General features: G+C 40.1%; 1 protein-coding gene across 2 annotated transcripts in view; it reads left to right on the top strand.

Moving 5' to 3' along the window:
- LOC108433189 (thyrotropin-releasing hormone-degrading ectoenzyme) overlaps window positions 1-19,607 on the top strand; it is a 358,559-nt gene that overhangs the window by 178,021 nt on the left and 160,931 nt on the right. For both annotated transcript variants that reach the window (XM_037542868.1, XM_017707605.2), the window contains one exon: window positions 3,900-4,013. In XM_037542868.1, coding sequence (XP_037398765.1) covers window positions 3,900-4,013 — 114 coding nt within the window. The remainder of the gene's footprint in view (window positions 1-3,899; window positions 4,014-19,607) is intronic.

Here is a 19,607-nt window from a genome sequence, read left to right as displayed (position 1 = left end):
CAGCATGACAAACTCTCACATTTCCAACATACTGTCAGGTATTCGTAAACTACCTGTCAAAATTTTGGTGACATCAGCTTTTTAACCTCTTTTTAACTACTGGCAGGCCCCAAATTTTATTACACACTTCTGTAACCTATAAATAGCTCAGTTTGCACTGAAGTCAATGTAGTTACTGAATAAAAAGTCTTAGTATGCAATAAGCCTGGGATTTTAAGGGGTTTACTTTATTTTTATTTTATATAGTATCTCAACAGTGATCCATTCAGAGAGTTGATGTCCTTTAAATGATTAAAATATTCCCCCAGAGTAGTAGTTGTCATGCATGCATGTCCACATTGGTTAGTAAAATGGTTCAGCATATGGAATTGGAGCTTTCTATGAGCTACCGTGTTTTCAGTCACTGTGTAAAAGAAGCTCCACACTGCCTTTATTGATGGATGCACTGTGATAGTTTCTAAGTTATCACACACATTCACACTGCTGTGTAAATATTTATTACTGATTTATTACTGCTTTATACTGAAAATTGTCATGGGTAACAGAAATGCAGTCGTAGCTTAACCCTAGGAGACCAAATATCTTGTTGTTGTTACATTTATCCTGTTTGTTCCCCTTTTGCTAATTAAAATCTGACTCCTGAGTAGTAGTTGGTGAGCATGTAGAATTGGAGCTTACACTGATCTACTGTGTTTCCTATCGCTGTGTAAAAGAGGTTCCATGCTTCCTTTATTGTTGTATAACACTATTTATCACTGCTTGCTCAAAAAGGTAAAAAGCATAAATTGTCAGCTTGGTTAGATCATGTTCTTTACATGCATTGGCATCATTGAACAATCAGATTATTAAAGGAGGAGAGCAGATTACATGGCAGAAATAGCAGTTTTTATATTGACCTGAATATATTCATTCGATGGAAAATGAAACTAAAAGAGTAAAAGGCTGCCTAGAAAAACTCATAACCAAGTTTCAGCTTGTTAAGTCCAAGGTCAGGTGTCTGTGGCAGCTAAATTACTGGCAGAACCCCTGTTGTTCCTGTTCTTCCTTTCCGTGTCCATCCATCCATCCATCCATCCATCCATTACTTCAGTGAAAATATACAGATTAAACATCCATCCATCCATCCATCCATTACTTCAGTGAAAATATACAGATTAAACAATTAATGTTAATTTCTTGCAAAATTTTAAAAGAAGCAAAAGTGTGCCCAAACTTTTGGCAGCAACAGAAAGGGTCATTTGGATACTCTGTATCATCCAGATAGAGCAGCTAAAATGACTTTCCCTTCCTAGTGCCCAGCTAGCTTACCTTGGCTGAGAGCCCGGGCGTAAAACAGTCTAAAATGGAGAAATTAGCTGCGTTTGTGCCGCTGCATGTTATCGACTGTCCGGACGGCTATTAATCATAGTTCAGGAAAGCCTCAGCCAACTCTCGGCACTCTGCTGCCTTTTGTTTCGCTGCTATTCTTCTGGAACCAATTGCAGGGCAATTTGTTAGAACTGCCTTGTTTGTGCTTTTTGGATTTGAAAGACGAAGCTATTTGGCTACATGAAAGAAAACATTCAGCAATGCAGGGCGATTCCTGATCAAACACTGCAGCCTTTTGGATCTTCTAGCCCATGTCCAAAAAACAACAAATCAAACTAAACAACAACTCATTTGCTGCATCCTGCTTTGGAATGGAAAACGAGAAAACACTCAAATGATTCTTTTCTCTCGATTTCACAGCATGCCTCAGAAGTCCACTCTAAAAGAGGATCACAGCTGTTTATAATAATCAGAAAATCACAGCTTTTTTAGTGTTAGGATATTGTTTTCTTCAAATGGTTTTACTGGTGTAGAATGAGTGTACAACATATATCTTTAATAGAAAGAAAACAAGAAATTGGCACACGTGTTCATTTTTTGGGGGGTTTCCTAAAATCAACACAGGATAGAGTGCACATAAAATTTGGTTAAATATGCCTTAGTGAGTTGCTCCTTGACTAGATGCTTTTGGTAGCCATCAACAAGCTTCTGGACAAATTTTGGTTGGATATATGACTCTTTTTGGCAGAATTTGTAGACTACAGTTTGGATGCTTAGGAGCTGGTACAGTCTGCTTGGGGTTGAATGTCTCACTTTTACTCTTTCAAACATACCTCTGGTCGTGGTGGCCAAACAACTCAATCATTGTCTCAGCTGGCAATTAAACTTTCCTCCAGAAATCCTTTTCTTTGACAGTGGGATCAGCTGCAACCTTTAGCCAATCCTGAAGTTGTTCATTTTGGAGCAGGGGATTCTTTCTTGGGTGACAGCCTCTCAGTCAATGCCAATGCAAAACTTACTTGACTCTAGACAGACAATGGTGATCCGGAAACTCCTACTTCATGGCAGGTCTATACGTCTGTGGCTCTTGTTTTGTTCCTGATCATCTGAACCCATTTTCTCTCTGCTGAGGATGACAGTTTGGGTCTTGTTCCAGACTGTGGCAAAGTGGCTACACCTCCCAGCAACTTGTACTTAATCACAGTTGTTTCAACTGACTTGTAAATCTACAATTGTCCTTCTCAGATCAGCACTGAGCTCCTTGGACGTTTCCATTGTACTGTGTGTTGGTCAGTCCAACAAGTACCACCAAATAAACCTTTTTATGTGGGCACACTACTACTACACACTACTAGCTTCTCTGTAGTCAATTAGTGGTCATTTATGATCACTATCTATCTATCTGTCTGTGTGTCTGTCTGTCTGACTATCTGTCTGTCTGTCTGACTGTCTGTCTGTCTGTCTATGCAATTTGCACTATATAATTACAGTATTTTACATAATGAATTACATGTACATTCTTTATCGTCAGGTTCATGTCACATTTTTTCTTTCTGCAAAACAAAGCTATACATACAATAACAACTTTTTTTATCAAATCATTATAAAATATCTTCTTTTTGACATACAAGCACTAATGTGGTATGGATTAAAAGTTTATTCTCCACAGTTTTCCCCTTGTTTCAGTGAGCTAGGAAAGAGAAATCATTCATATAAATTACAACATGATTTTGTAAGAAGTGCTCATGCCATGTCATGATTACTCTTACACTCTTATGTTCAAAGGCCCAGTGAGGATGTTTTCAGAGCTGTGTTACCAAGATTAGGGAACAAAATCAACTCCAGGCTAAATAAACAGTATACTGCAATCTGTCCCGAAAGAGTGCAAGAAGTAACAAGATGACATTTCTTCCACTAACAATCCACTACGAACAACATGAAAAACCTTATGCCTGCAGCAACTTCAGACGGCCGAAAAACAATCAATAATGCTCATTACGCTGTGTGGGGAGCTAGAAGTGGAGCGATCTGTACGTTCTGAAGGGGCTACCATGATTACATGATTAAACTTGATTAGTCGGTTTAGAAAATAATTGATTAGAATTTACCTTCTCAATGAATCAACAATGATTAGGTGGCAGTTTGCATGATTGTATTGCATATTATAAATCCTCCACTGCTCTCTCTTACACTACTAAGAAGCAGAGCCTCATTGATATGCATTTTTTTGCCACACTGTGTTTTTATATACTTATGAATTTAATGAATTTTACTGGATTTTAATGGATTTTAAAGGGTTCATATTGTATGTAAACACTGTTTCAAAGCATACTGTTCACCCCTCACTATATGTATATATTAGAACAGGGCTCATTTCCATATATCAGTCTTAAAGGGGCAGTACCAAAACAGCCTGATTTGTTCTAAGGGATATGAAAATGGCTAAAGCTCTGCATGGTTTGTCCATTTCTGTTGTTTGGCCTGATTTAGCACTGATTACTTGAGTACTCACCGAACTAATTAGCTAAATGACTCAATTCCTAAAATAAACACCAATAATAGCTCTAGTATTTTGATTCTCTGTTTTGCAGTGGTTTGGAGACCTTGTAACACCTGTTTGGTGGGAAGACGTGTGGCTGAAAGAGGGATTTGCTCATTTCTTCGAATACGTTGGCACTGACTTCCTCTTTCCAAAGTGGAACATGGTAAGATCCTTTCATTCCTTTTAGATGATGAAAATTTCATGGCACGACCTAAATAAAGCCCCTTCACATGCGCTCTCATCCGTGACTTTGTGAATGCGGAACGATTAAAACGCAATATCATTGTAATTCTTCATGTGTTAGAGCTGCTGTGGAAAAATATGCTCATTTATTCTCATATTCTCAGCCTCGTACTGTTAGTCTTTACCATTATTTTATGACTTGCTCATGTTTGATCACATATGCTGGTGGCCTCTCTGGTTTTTCTCTGTATTCACATAGCTCATCATGTCTGAGTGCTTATTAATCATGTCTGAGTGATCATAATAAGAATAAAGCTCACATAGCAAGTCCAGGTTTAAAGGAATATTGCAGCAATTTTTTTTGTATCCAAGTTTCTATCTGCTGTATCTGTGCAGTGCGGTTGCCACAGACTCTAATCTCAATGCCTTTCTCTGGGCTTAGGAAACAACAGGAAAACTATTCACTCGAAATTCGCTTATAATAGAAGCTAATAGGCAGTTGATGAATTCCATGAATAAATGTTTCAGTGGTTATTCAATATTTGAAGCTACTATTCTTCAACTGTAATAGTACAAGTGTTAGGATGGACAGACTAAGAGAAATTTAATCAAACTTTCTAATACTAACCATACACTAGAAGACCTTGACAAGACTTCTGAAAGACTGAACACCTAAAGACAATGTTACAGAGTTTTTAGTCACTGTCTGTGGTTTTACAAAGACAGGGGATTTTGCAGGGTCACTATTTGCAAGACTGCAAGTAGATTTTTGAGATGCACCTTTACAAGCTGAGAAACCCTTTTTCTTCTCCACTCTGTAGTGGTACAAATGGGAAGTTAGCTGGGCATGTAAAGACCTAGGGCTCAGCCCAGGTCTCTGTAGAACTGTATATCCTGGTAAATCATCATCAAGTATTGTTTAATTAACCTGTAAAATGTGCAGATAGTTTGTTACAGGCAAAATAAGAAAGTAACAGAAAGCAAAAAATAAGATGTAAAAAAAACAAAATTACATTTCCTTAATAACTGTTAGAGGCTCAGTGACCCTGAAATATTAAAACAACCAGTTTACATATTTAAGGTAATGATTATTGTTTTAAAGTGGAGCCAATTTGTCATTTTTACATGACATTCATGAGATTTCAGGCAGTCACACATGCATTTTCTCCCTTGCACTCTCTCATGCCATGCTTATGCGCTTGCACATTCACTTGCTCACTCTCACACACGTCCCTGGCACATCAATTTACATGAGCCAAGACTTAAAACATATGATAAGATTTAACACGGTTGATTTTATCACAGCATCAAGACAAGGAAAAGACTGGCCTAATACAGCTATCCTGACCATCTCACACTAAACGATCGAGATTATGCAAGTGCGACACAACTCAAGACTCTAATGATTTTATTCCGACATTGAACATTTGCCTGCAACAGTGAAATCCCTTAAAAAGTCATTTGGTGCAAGACCAGCATAACACTGGATCAACACAGTACAGAAATAGCTCTAGTTTTAAGTTTTAGGTATTAACCAGGTAAATGTGATGTACAAACTCCAAGTACTAGAAACATATTGCGGGTATCATGATGGTAAGCTCTGAGCCAGTCTAACTAAATTACACTGAAATGTCATTCAGGTTCTATGTGTTAAGTGACGTAGGTATGCTGGAAAAACAGTACTGTGTAATTGTTTTGGGTAAAAAGTATCAGGTAGTTATATGATGTAAAAACATACACAAAGTACAAAGAGTTCTACATAGGAAAACAATGATTTTTACAGTGGTCTAACTGGGTTCTTACCATTTACTTCAGAAAAATATCTTTGCATTTTGTTCCATCACTTTAAACAATATGAATTAATTTATAGTCACTTTCCTGGTTAAACATGTGACTTCATACTGAGATTTAGAATGAGTATGTTTGTATTTACCACCTTTTTATGATGTCTTTTATCAGTTTAATATCTAGAACCTTATAGTCATTACAGTGTAATCTAGCTAGACTCTCTTGATACTTATTATTTTACCCAGAACATTTAAACAGCACTTTGGAGACTGTACCCTGCACTTGCTCAGGTAATATCTAGAACTTCCATTTGAGTGTGTTTTAGTTAAACTGTCCTGGAACTTGTTAAAATATCTACTATTCACATTCACTTGATAAAAACCTAGAACTCGCAGGACTGTAAACTAAACCATTACCAGTCACTGCTATGATGATAACGAGGACAGAACCAAGGACAGTTGTATTTTTTGCTTCTTACACTATCAAACAAAAAGTTTAGGTGGAAATTGTTTTTGTACATGTGCTTCTTTTTTGTGTTCAACCTTTCTAATGCTAACCAAAGACTAGAAGACCTTTTGCGTTCTAACACAAAAAAGAAACATGTCAAATATATATCTTCACAGTCCGTGAAATGTCTTTTGCAGAAGTGAGGACATTTTCAAGTGAATCCTATACATCAGCAACATTATAAAGGATGCCTTTGTTTTCAGTCTCAGTTATAAATGCAGCCACTGCTGTAAAGTTTTCCCTACTATATTGCTTCCCACTGTAGTGTGAAAGTGTCTATATGATGTATGTGTCCCTGGGTTTAACTGTTCTTTTCTAAATTCAGGGAAATGCACTGAAGTCAATTGGATGCTACTGAGACAAGGTTGAAAACTTTTAAAATATTCCTTTAAGTAAATAATACATCTAGAAGATCACCTTGAAGTACGTGAACTCTTAGTTGTGCATTTAATTCTAATGCTTTCATCTTATACCTCAAAGAAGAGTCAGTTGAAAATAAAAGGCAACTCTAAAATGTGACCCTCTGGCTTGCAAATCAGAAGAGATTAATTTGCCCTGGTGTAGAATATCGATTCGATTATTTACATGTTCAATTTGTGTGGTGAGATGTTGATAGCATGATGACAGGGCTAATAAATCTTAGCCCCCTGGTGCCCTTTTTTATTCTGATTTAATCTCTGTTGCATATTAAAAACAGGAGGAAACAGATAGGGACAGAATAGAATGACTATTTCTGGCTTAATATCGACTCTCTCTCTCTCTCTCTCTCTCTCTCTCTCTCTCTCTTTCTCTCTTACTCTCTATCTATCTCTCTTGGTCAGCCATCTCTCCATGGAACACCACTGAAGTTTAATCACATGACAACCGCTATGTGACTGCATCCTTATCAGTGTCAGTCAGAATGACTGTCACGTGTGTTCAGTGAAACTCCCATTGTGGGCAGTAGGAAGCCAAATTACAGTTATCCATTTATTCCTGTGAAGGCCTATAAGCTCCCACAGCTTCTGCACAAAGAGCAGTTATGCTTCTACTGTACATTTAGCAGCTGGTACAGTATCCGTCAATAATTTGAACACACCTACTCACTGAATGGTTTTCTTGCTGTTTCCCACATTTTAGAATAACAGTAAAGACTATGAAATCCAAACTATAAACTAACAAAGAAGGAATTATAGAGTTACCAAAGAAATCTAAAGTGTAGACACCTGAATTCATTCATTTTGGCTATTTTCATAAAGTTGATCTGAAGGTCAACTTTTCAAGATTTTTCAAGATTTATAGATACATTCAATTCACTGAGATGTAAATAAAGTTATTCAGAGTTGTTGCATGTGAAATGTTTCATTGTAGAGAAAGTGAAAGTAGTTAGGTCTACAAGACAAACACAGCCCTTTTATTTACTGTCCAAAAGCACCAGTCAACCTACACATCTTCTGAGTTTTATATATAACGTTGATGATGGTACAATAGTGGTGAATCTGAAAACATATGTTTTTACAACAACATGTGTGTACCTCTCCACTATGAATGAGTTTAAAAAATTATATTTTAGGCCAAAATCTAAACTACTATAAAACATATCATATTTAAGCATATGCATAACCATTTAGTGTTATAACTTGCTGTGAGGGATATTTTAGCTCTTAAGACATCTGGTTCCTATCACTAACACTGTAACACTGTGGGCAATACTGACTCTGACTGCATTTCACATCAAACCACTTTGAATGACTATGAATTTATATGGTAACTGTTTAATTATGTGGAAATTTATGAAATTAGCATGTGCTTCTGAGATATGAAGCGACACCATGTTTTCAAGCTGCCACTAACACGTCCTTGGACAGCTCAATATGCTTGGAAGAGGACACTAACTGGCAATTCTGTTGTATCAGCTAATAGATGCCTACACTGGCTAGCAGTGCACTGAGTGATTGGGGGGAGATGGAAGGCCATCCTACCCACAGAGAGAGAGTGAGTTAGACCAATATGCTGTCTGGCTGTGGGACACAGGGCTGCTGTGGCTGTTTTAAAGTTTTTATTACAAGTGAAAATGCAGGCAGTTAGTCCCTCCATGAAACAACCAATTGTTTTTGCAAAATATCCAAGTGTCTTTTATGTCATACAGCAGTGGTGGACAGTAGCTGATGTGTTGTCATGGCAACTGGCAGTACAGCATTATGGTTTAGGTATATTTTGATACCGGTCAAAGCTATTTATAGTGTTTTCTGATGCAACACGCCAGCTATCTAATCAGCTACTGATTATTTGCTGATGTTAACATACTGGAAACCTAAATTAGTGTAAAAGTTGACACTTAATGTTTTTTTTTTAAATTCACTTAATATTTTAAACACAGCAAATAAATAGAAATTGTGGACAGACATTTGCTCTAAAACATAGGTTTGTCCCGTGTAATATGATGCGTTAACTTTTCACTTAATCAAGAAAACATGTAATTTGACTGTAATGAAACGTTTCCTTCAAATACATTTATTGCTGTTTAAATACGCAACTACAGCCGATACACTGCCAGAAGAATTTGCACATGTCTGTATATGGCTTGTTCCATGAAAAGCCAAGTTTTATTTCTTGGAAAGTTTGTAAACAAGTTTCAAAGACTCCTGACATGCCCATACGTGGAAGCTAAGCAGCAAAGACAGCTCATTTTGAACCCATCATAGTTGTAATGTCACAACCATGACCACATCTGAAAGAAGCAGCCTTTTTGTTCCCTGAAAATTTCCAAACTTGCTCTGTACACTTGAGCCTGGATGCATTTTTGAATGAGGCAAAATGAAGACAATCAGAACAAAGCTTATTTACATATACCAGTCTTAAAGATTTAAGTAACAAAGGGACACTCATTGCATTGAGATGAGTTACATAAAAGCATACTAATATTAACCCCGTAAATGGCCAGGGCTTGCTGGGGGCCCAAAGTCTTAATACACACTTCTATAACCTAAGAATAGCTCATCCAGTTTGCATTGAGGTCCCTGTAGTTACTGAATAATAAGCATTAGTGTGTAATAAGCCTGGTTTAAGGTGATAAAAAAAACAAAAGGCAAGAAAAATGTAGAATACAGGCCAATTAACTTATATAACTTATTACATCATCTCATGCACAGCTAGGCACTGCAATTATAATGCGAATCACTACAAGTAATAGGGAGCATCTCTTTACTGACATTATTACAATGTCGCATGGCCTTCACTGAACATCAGGAAACTGCAAAGTGACAATGTGTTATATGAGGACAAACAGAAACTGCCTCGTACAGACAGAACGAAGCTGATAATTAGCATAATACTGTTTCAAGAAAGAGGGGCAAAAAACGCATGCATGTGGAGGAGAAGCTCTTAATGCAGTAATTTGGAGGAGAAAAAGCGCTCGAGGCTGGGCTCATGAAAATAAGTAAGTAGGCCGGTCATCAGCATAACAAAACCCAGCACAGGGTTTCAGCCTTGGCCGTGGCCAATGGCTTTCTGAGTGAATGAGGAGTCGTGATGATTGCGGCTAGTGCTCAGCCTCTTCTCTACGTGAATTGGGCTCAGATTTGGTCGTGATCTACCATACGATATGAATCGTGACTATTCAGCGATATGATAGCAGCTGCTACAGGCCATGCAGGGTGTTTTTGTTGTGTGATTCTGCCAATGCAGGATTTGAATAACAGAACTACTGATTGAATAATAGGCCTAGGATTCGGGTAGTTAATGCTTAATACTCTATAGCAAATGCTGATGTTTTGCTGTACATTTAATGTATGCAATAAAAGTATGTAATAAGTCATATGTAAACATGTAATTTCATGGTTAGTAGCAATTGAAAGTTTGAAGTCACTAATGGTTGTTATTTTATTCAAAAATAACAAAAGGTGTAGACAGCTTTTATGTTTTGTAGTAGCTTGTTGTAAATACTAATAAGTTTCATAAGCAATATACTGTCATTATTGGTTAGGAATTTCTTAATAATGATTTATTAATAAGTTATCTGCCTGTGATTTGATCATTGGGTTTAAAATGTGAAGCATTTTGGATATTTTTATTGCAATTACATTCTCACTCCAGGTTTTTCAGTCATTTCAAATCATCTACAGGATCATCTGGATGCATATAATGTTTCATTTTACAACTTCCTACTAATAAGCTGAAATCTGTGAGATTGTAAGTAGCATCATAGCATAGTCATTTCATACCTTTACAAAGCCTGGTAAAATCATTCAAGCCCATTAAATATCATCAGATTCATGTGGATTACAAAATGACACTAGTGCTATATTATACTTTATTTTAAAAATTGAGCCTAAAATAAATGAATTTAAATGAATATTGAGTAAATGGATAGAAGATGTACTATATAAATATTCTGTGACAAAAATGAATATCTGAACAATACTGTTTGCATCAGCATTCAAGCCCTGTGCTGTGGAAGCTCCAGGTTTGCACATATGAAACATATTGCCTTAATGTGGATACAGTTGACTTATGGTTGATCTCTACCTGCCAATCATATAAGTGCACCTTTTCTAATAAAAGGCTCCCTTTATTCAAGTAGCAGTGGTCAGGCTGTGGATCTGTGAAAGTGAAGAACAAATAGCATTCAGATTAAATTAGAGGTGCAGTTACAGACATGAACAAGATGACAAAAGGTGAAAAATAATATCTAAGTGTTTAAATTTCCCAGTGAGTACTGTTGGATCAATTATGAGGAAGCAGAAGCTGCATCATACCACCCAGGCACTGCCTAGACAAGGCTGGCAGTCTAAACTCTGCATAATATGTGCAGTGAGGAAAGCCAGAGAGGCCAACAAGTGCCCCGAAGGATATACAGAGTTCAATGGCTAAGACTGGAGGGGTGGTGTACCAGTCAACAATATGAAGAGGTCTGCCTACAACTGGGCTGTGTGAGAGAATGACTGGAAAGAGGCCATTGTTGAATAAAAACCACATCAAAGCATGTCAGGAGTTAGCCAGAAAGCATCAGTGACCCAGCTAAAATGAGAGAAAAGGTTTTTTTGGTCAAATGAGACAAAAACTGAGCTTGTTGTTTGAAATTTAAACACCATCCCATCAATGAAGTATGTAGTATCACATTGTGGAGGTGCTTTTCCTTAATGGTAACTAGGCATCTTGTTCATATTGAAGGACGAATGGATGGATGATGCAAAACACAGGTAGATACTGAAGGACAACCTAAAGTAGTCTGCTGAAATGTTCTACAATTGCCAAGTCAAAGTCCAAATCTCAATCCAATTATGAATCTGTGGCACTATGTGAAAATTGCAGTGCACAAGCATCATCAATCCAAACATAACAACCTGGAACTCACCCCAACATACTTAAAGCTGTAATTGCAGCAAAAGGTGGTTCTACTAAGCACTAGTCTGAAGGGGTTTAATATTTATGCAAGCAGTGTCCTTTTTTAATGATTACATTTGTAAGGCTGAAAAATAATTAATTTTGACTTTAAGACCATATTGCTTGGCCAGAAAAATAGCAGCTGGAACAATCTGTGTTATTTGTAACCCAGATAAATCTAATAACTTTCAAGGGTCTTGAATATTTTCTGAATTTTTAGAATAGTATCTGATTTTTCTTTCTAATTTGATGAAAAAAGGTGATTTTAAAGTTTGGAATATCGGTTTACATAATTAACTATATTTATATTCAATGTACTTTCTATATCAACAGGTTTTAGTCTACATGTCTATTTCAACAGTTTTTTTTCATACACAAAACAAAACTCCATACACACCAATAACTTTCCATCAAATTAAAACCATCCATCCATCCATCCATCCATCCATTATCTTCCGCTTCTCCGGGGTTCGGGTCACGGGGGCAGCATCCTAAGCAATGAAGCCCAGACCTCCCTTTCCCTAGCCACTTCCCCTAGCTCTCCAAGGGGGATTCTGAGGCGCTCCCAGGCCAGCTGGGCGATATAGTCATGCCAGCGTGTCCTGGGTCTTCCCCGGGGTCTCCTCCCAGGTGGACTTGCTTGTGACACCTCCCGAGGGAGGCGTCCAGGAGGCATCCTAACCAGATGCCCGAACCACCTCAGCTGACTCCTCTCGACGTGAAGAAGCAACGGCACTACTCCGAGTCCCTCCTGGATGACCGAACTTCTCACCCTATCTCTAAGGGAGAGTCCAGACACCCTGCGGAGGAAACTCATTTCGGCCGCTTGTATTCGCGATCTTATTCTTTCGGTCATTACCCAAAGCTCATGACCATAGGTGAGGGTGGGAACGTAGATCGACCGGTAAATCGAGAGCCTTGCCTTATGGCTCAGCTCTTTCTTTACCACAACAGACCGGTAAAGAGCCCGCATCACTGCTGACCCAGCACCAATCCGCCTGTCAATCTCCTGCTCCCTTGTACCATCACTCGTGAACAAGACCCCGAGATACTTGAACTCCTCCACAAGAGCAAGAGCCTATCCCCGACCCAGAGAGGGCTCTCCACCCTTTTCCGCCTGATAACCATGGTCTCGGATTTAGAGGTACTGATTCTTCCAGCCGCTTCACACTCAGCTGCAAACCGATCCAGCGAAAGCTGAAGTTCGCAGCCTGATGTCCCCAATAGGACCACATTATCTGCAAACAGCAGCGATGTGACCCTGAGGTCACCAATCCGGACACCCTCCATCCCTGACTGTGCCTAGAAATTCTATCCATAAAAATTATGAATAGAATCTATAACAAAGGGCAGCCCTGACGGAGTCCAACTCTCACTGGGAACGAGTCTGACTTACTGCCGGCTATGCGAACCAAACTCCAGCTTTGTTTGTACAGGGCCTGAATGGCTCGTAGCAAAGAGCCATGTACCCCGTACTCCCAAAGCACCTCCCACAGAATAGCCCGGGGAACACAGTCGAATGCCTTCTCCAGATCCACAAAGCACATGTGGACTGGTTGGGCAAACTCCCATGAAACCTCCAGAATCCTGGAGAGGGTGAAGAGTTGGTCCAGTGTTCCACGACCAGGACGGAACCCGCACTGCTCCTCCTGGATCCGAGGTTCGACTATAAGCCGGACTCTCTTCTCCAGTACCCCTGCATAGACCTTACCAGGGAGGCTGAGGAGTGTGATTCCCCTGTAGTTGAAACACACCCTCCGGTCCCCCTTTTTAATAAGAGGCACCACCACCCCAGTCTGCCAATCCAGTGGCACCGCCCCCGATGTCCACGGAATGTTGAAAAGGCGTGTCAGCCAAGACAGCCCCACAACATCCAGAGCCTTGAGGAACTCAGCCTTGCCACCAAGGAGCTTCTTAACTACCTTTGTGACTTCAGCCTCAGTAATGGACAAGCCTATTCCCATGTCCCCAGACTCTACCTCCTCACTGGAGAACGTGTCGGTGGGATTGAGAAGGTCCTCAGAGTATTCATTCCACCGCCCAATGACGTCTTCAGTCGAAGTCAGCAGCACACCATCTCCACTATATACAGTGCTAGTGGCACACTGCTTTCCCCTTCTGAGTCGCCTGACGGTTTGCCAGAATCTTTTCGGAGCCGACTTAAAGTCACTTTCCAAGGCCACACCAAACTCCTCCCATACACAGGTTTTTGCCTTGGCGACGACTGAAGTGGAAGGATTACCGCCCCGACAGGCACCAACTACCTTGCGACCACAGCTGCAGTCAGCCGCTTCAACAATGGAGGAACGGAACATGGCCCATTCTGAGTCAATGTCCCCCACCTCCCCCGATATCTGGTCAAAGTTCTGGCGGAGGTGTGAGTTGAAGATCAATCTGACAGGTTCTTCTGCCAGACGTTCCCAGCAAGCCCTCACTATACGATTGGGCTTGCCTGGTCTGACCGGCATCTTCCCCCACCACCTGATCCAACTCACCACCAGGTGGTGATCAGTTGACAGCTCAGCTCCTCTCTTTACCCGAGTGTCCAAAACACATGGCCGCAAGTCCGATAACACGACTACAAAGTCAATCATTGAACTGCGGCCTAAGATGTCCTGGTGCCATGTGCACTTATGGACATCCTTGTGTTCAAACATGGTGTTCGTGATGGACAAACTTGCACAGAAGTCCAAAAACTGAACACCACTCGGGTTCAGATCAGAGAGGCCATTCCTCCCAATCACACCCCTCCAGGTCTCACTGTCATTGCCCACGTGAGCGTTAAAGTCCCCCGGTAGGACAATAGAGTCTCCAGGAGGAGCACTTTCAAGCACCCTTCCCAAGGACTCTAGGAAGGCTGGGTACTCTGAACTGCTGTTTGGTGCATAAGCACAGACAACAGTCAGGACCCGTTCCCCAACCCGAAGGCGTAGGGAAGCTACCCTCTCGTCCACCAGAAAAAAACCCAATATACAGGCACCGAGTCGAGGGGCTATGAGAAAGCCCACACCTGTCTGCCGCCTCTCACCATGGGCAACTCCAGAAAAGAATAAAGTCCAGCCCCTCTCAAGGAGATTGGACCCAGAGCACAAGCTGTGTGTTGAGGTGAGCCCGACTATATCTAGCTGGTATCTCTCAACCTCGCACACCAACTCAGGCTCCTTCCCCACCAGTGAGGTAACGTTCCAAGTTCCAAAAGCCAGTTTCAGCAACCGAAGATCAGAACGACAAGGCCCACGCCTTCGGACACTGCCCGATCCACAAAGCACCGAAACCCTACTACTGCCCCTCCCATTGTTGGTGGGTCGATGGGAGGGGGGACTCATGTAACTCCTTTGGGCTGGGCCCGGCAGGGCACCATGAGTAAATGCCCGGCCACCAGACGCTCGCTGGCGAGCCCTTCTCCCAGGCCTGGCTCCAGGGTGGGGCCCCGGTAACCCTGTTCCGGGCAGGGTACCCAAGTCCTGTTTTTGTCTTTTCATAGGGGTTATTATGGATCACACTTTGTCTGACCTGTCACCTAGGACCAGTTTGCCATGGGAGACCCTACCAGGAGCTTCTGCTCCAGACAACATAGCTGCAAGGATCATTCAAGCACGCAAACCTCTCCACCACGATAAGGTGGTGATCCATGGAGAGGACAGTAAAACTACAGTAAAATGTCCCCTCTTCAGGTAACTGTGCTGTAAAACCAGAACCATTAGAAGAGTCTCCATCTGGCCTTATCAAAGTGTTTACATCCAATGATATTTTTTTATAACCTTGCTTATTGACATCTCTTCCTCCTCCATGGCCTCCTAAAAGCCTGTGAAAGTGCCAGTAGACAGAAGACTCAAACTGATCAATCTGGGACCAAGCTGAGATGCAAACACTAACTCTAGCCCAATAGCCTATTGAGTTCTGTGCTATGACTCAGCTGGACCGTATCCCTGACTTTACAGTGGCAGATGTGAGAGAAATGCAAATGAAAACATGAAAAAAAATGACAGCATGCAGCATTTAACATTTAGACATGCAGAACTGTCAGTGTCATGTTGCAGTTCAATGTACATGCAACCATATACTTCCATAATCACATAGCTAATTATGTTTGAATTCAATTTTTCCCAGTTGTTTTAATGGCAAACAATAGTGCACAGCTGTATAGAATAGTTTGAACACCCTTGGTAAAATGTCATGTTGATATTCTAAATAAATAAATAAATACTTGACAGGCAAGAAACTTTCTCCTTTTTAATGGTACACATTTTCCATTTATTTGCTGTGCATCACATATTGGAAAAGAAATAACACAAAAGTACAAAATCTGCCATAGCTCTAACTGCACAGTCCACATTTTATGATTCATTTACACTTCAAAGTTCAGCAAAACATGCCATTTGACCAGGAGCGCCTAAACGTTTGCATACAACTGTAAATATATTCAAAAATGCAAAGGATGTTTTTTTCTTTCCACAGAACAAGACTGCACACACAACAACAGCTGTAGTCAAATCATAATAAAATATCTCCACTTTTACTTACAAACACTAATGTGGTATGAATTGTAAGTTTAGAATCTGCAGTTTCCTCACAGGTTCTCCACTTGTTTCAATGAACTATGAATGTGATATAATAAAGCTAAATCTAAGCAGGTATAAACACCGTGGCGACCTAGAAAGGTTCCTCTGAAAAGTCTCCTAGTGAGGCTTAAGAAATAAGCTAGTAGGATAAATTGCAGGTCCCTCATCGCAACCAGATGCATTCGCACAAATCTTTCAATCCTTACACACACACCCCCACCGTCTGTTCCAATATTTTATACCTATCTGCCCTCAGCTGCCTCAGCCGTGCGGTGTTAGCCAAGCAGAGAGGTCCATTTGGGCTCATTTCAGCGACTGATTGTGTCTGTCACATCTGCCCAGCTTTGATGGCCACACTTCACCGGATCACCGATAAAGGGATAGAATGGCCATATGGAAGATACCACTGGCATTTGAGAGGGGAGGCGGGTGTCTGAGGTGAACATAGGCAGGAATGTAAGGTGATATAATCCATATTTCTACTGTCAGATCTTAGAATGTTTACAAAAATGTGATTTTTTAAATTAGAAAATATATTAATATGTATTAAATTAAATATGGCAATTAGCATTAGCTTCTCAGCTGGTCTGATATGTCCAGTAGTAAACATTTTGAGAGAGAGACATTTTGTCTCATAATTAGGTGAAGAACCAACTACTTTGACAGGAGAGAGTCATTTGCTGTGTTCTGTTGTTTTTGTGTGATGTATAGGTGGAGCTAAGTTAAGTGATACCTTTTTAATCCCACAAATGGGGAAATTCCACCTCCGCATTTAACCCATCCGTGAAGTGAAACACCACATACACACTAGTAAGCACACACACACTAGGGGCAGTGAGCACATTGGCCGGAGCAGTGGGCAGCCCTATCCATGGTGCCCGGGGAGCAATTGGGGGTTAGGTGTCTTGCTGAAGAAAGCCACAGTCATGTATTGGGGGGGTTTGAAATATGCTTTGCATTTCTTAGAAATCAAGCAATAAATTACTTTTGACTTGAATTTTGGATTTGGGCTCTCTAGTAAAGGGAATGGTTCAATTTGGAATCTGTTTCATGCCTGTATTTCAGGCTTTGCCTTGTGGAATTGATGGAGAATGTGTTGCATGTGGTTCTATATAGAACCTATTTGAAAATGGTTTTATATAGCATCAAAAAAGCTTTTTCTAATGTTACAAGCCTGGCATTGTGACAATAGAAGAACCCTTTTTGGTGCTATATAGCCAATTTTGAAAAAAGGATTCTGTATATACAGTATATTCACCAACAATCTAAAGAACCATTTCAATCTGCAAAGAAACAGTTAAACATTAAATTGTTCTATATAGAACTAAGGGTTCTGAATAGAACTATTCCCTGTATTAAAGAACCCTTGAAGAACTATATTTTTCCACAAAGTAGACCAGACTCTCAACACAGATTGTTCAAAAATGTGGGTACAGCCCAAATATGAATGAGTCATCAAGGGAAATAATGTCAGGAAAACCCCCACAGAGCAAGATGAAGAACCAAATAGAGGAATCAAGACTCAAAAAGAAACAAATCTCTAAGAGCATGAGGAAGAACCACTGACAGTAACCAAGACTCAAAAGGAAAAGCTCTCTGAGAGCATGAGGAAGAACTGCTTAGAGGAACCAGGACTTAAAAGGGGAAAGCGTCCTCCTCTGGGCTGCAGATGGTGTAGTTAGGATACAAGTAGTACAAGTTTACAAGCAATATATAACAGAGGCACTGGAATCTTACAGAGGAACGTTCCGGGAGAAACATCTGTGGGAGACACTAATTATGTGGGAAACATTCAGGATAGTAGATATGAGTTCAAAATGAGTGTAAGACAGGATTAGAATTACAGCTATAACCCACTTCTGTTGGATACGCACCAATTTGCAAAGACTTTGAACAGTCATAGAGAACAAAACTGGGTTTATTTCTCCTAACAACTGTAAAGCTATAAATAGAAGCACAATGCCAAGCTTGTATATTAAAAACTTTTGGTTTGGTGTGCTTTCAGCAGAGATGGCTTCTGTTTCTGTCCCAGATGGTTGCAGTGAAGCAGCAGTGAAGGCAGTATCTGGCCAGGTGGAGATGGAGTGTGTGGGGAAACATAGCTGCTGGCACGAGCCACAAGTTTCTGCACCTGTTCATTAGCTCCTCCCCCATTTAAGCCTAAGAAGCTGCAGGATAGCAAAAGCATGCTGTAGTTATATATGAATCATTTGTGACCTGTAGCTCACTGAAACGAGTAGAGACATTGTGTCAGATTCTAAACATACTACATTAGTGTTTGTGTCATGTGTGGTGAATAATGATGCTGGATGTAAGCGCAAACCAACTTAAGTAAACAAAACAAACAAAGTGCTCGATATAGGCTAAAGACAATAGGGAACACCTGGGAGAGGGAAGAGACTGGAACTACAAACAGATGAGAATCCTAATAGGGAAGGTGGGGAAAAAGGGCAGGGCAAAGGAATGAAAACAAAAACAAAAGCACTTGGCTAAAATGTACATAGGGAAAAAAACAGGCACACTCAAAACTGTGACACTTTGTAAGTAGAAGAGAAGATATTTTACTAGAATTTAAATTAATAAGAAAGTGTTGTGTGTATAATCTGCTTTTGCAGAAAGGAACAAACAGCCTTTTGTATATTTTATGTTTTTGTTATTGTTATTTTTTTTTTGACATCCAAGCAAACATGAACAACAACAGCATTACTTTTTTTTACATTTCTGTCATGACTTTCTTATGCCAAGATCAATTTTGATAAAGTTAAATAAGAAAACAGAGAACGTAACATTCCGTGTGTGTCTCTGAGCCCTGTTTGAATTCCCCAGTCACAGTATATTGTAGCATTGCGGGTAGATAGAAGCATAGACAGCTCAGAGTTCGTGCCCATGCTTTCCTTAGAATTGACTCAGCAGTACAAGAGAGGAAAATCACTCTTATTTCCAAAGGGAAGAAATATGCTCTTTTAACCTCTAGCACAGTCATAGTCTGCTACAAAATTCCACTGGGGGTTATGAATCAAGACCCAACCTAGATGTCAGCTCACACTCCCAAACAGAGTAGCAAACCAAACTGCTCCAAAGTTCACATAACCTGTAAGCATTAATGTCACAAACTTGAAAGTACAACCTAAAACTTTTACTTACTGTTTTAAGAACTTTAGCCCAGCTAAGGGTGAACCACTCATCATGGGAACCAATGTGTGCTCTGACACTACTATGTATATAAAATGTATATGGATCATTCCACAGAAACGTCCACTTTTCTGTCTATCCATAGGTGCCACCAATCCTCATTAGTGTTACATATAAGGTAAACCCAGTGACAGTAACACCAGTGAGATATTTGATAAAAA

Source organism: Pygocentrus nattereri, chromosome 1 (assembly GCF_015220715.1).
Source record: "Pygocentrus nattereri isolate fPygNat1 chromosome 1, fPygNat1.pri, whole genome shotgun sequence".
Lineage (NCBI taxonomy): Eukaryota > Metazoa > Chordata > Actinopteri > Characiformes > Serrasalmidae > Pygocentrus > Pygocentrus nattereri.
Note: the sequence above shows the minus strand (reverse complement) of the source record. Positions and strands in the feature narration are given on the sequence as shown.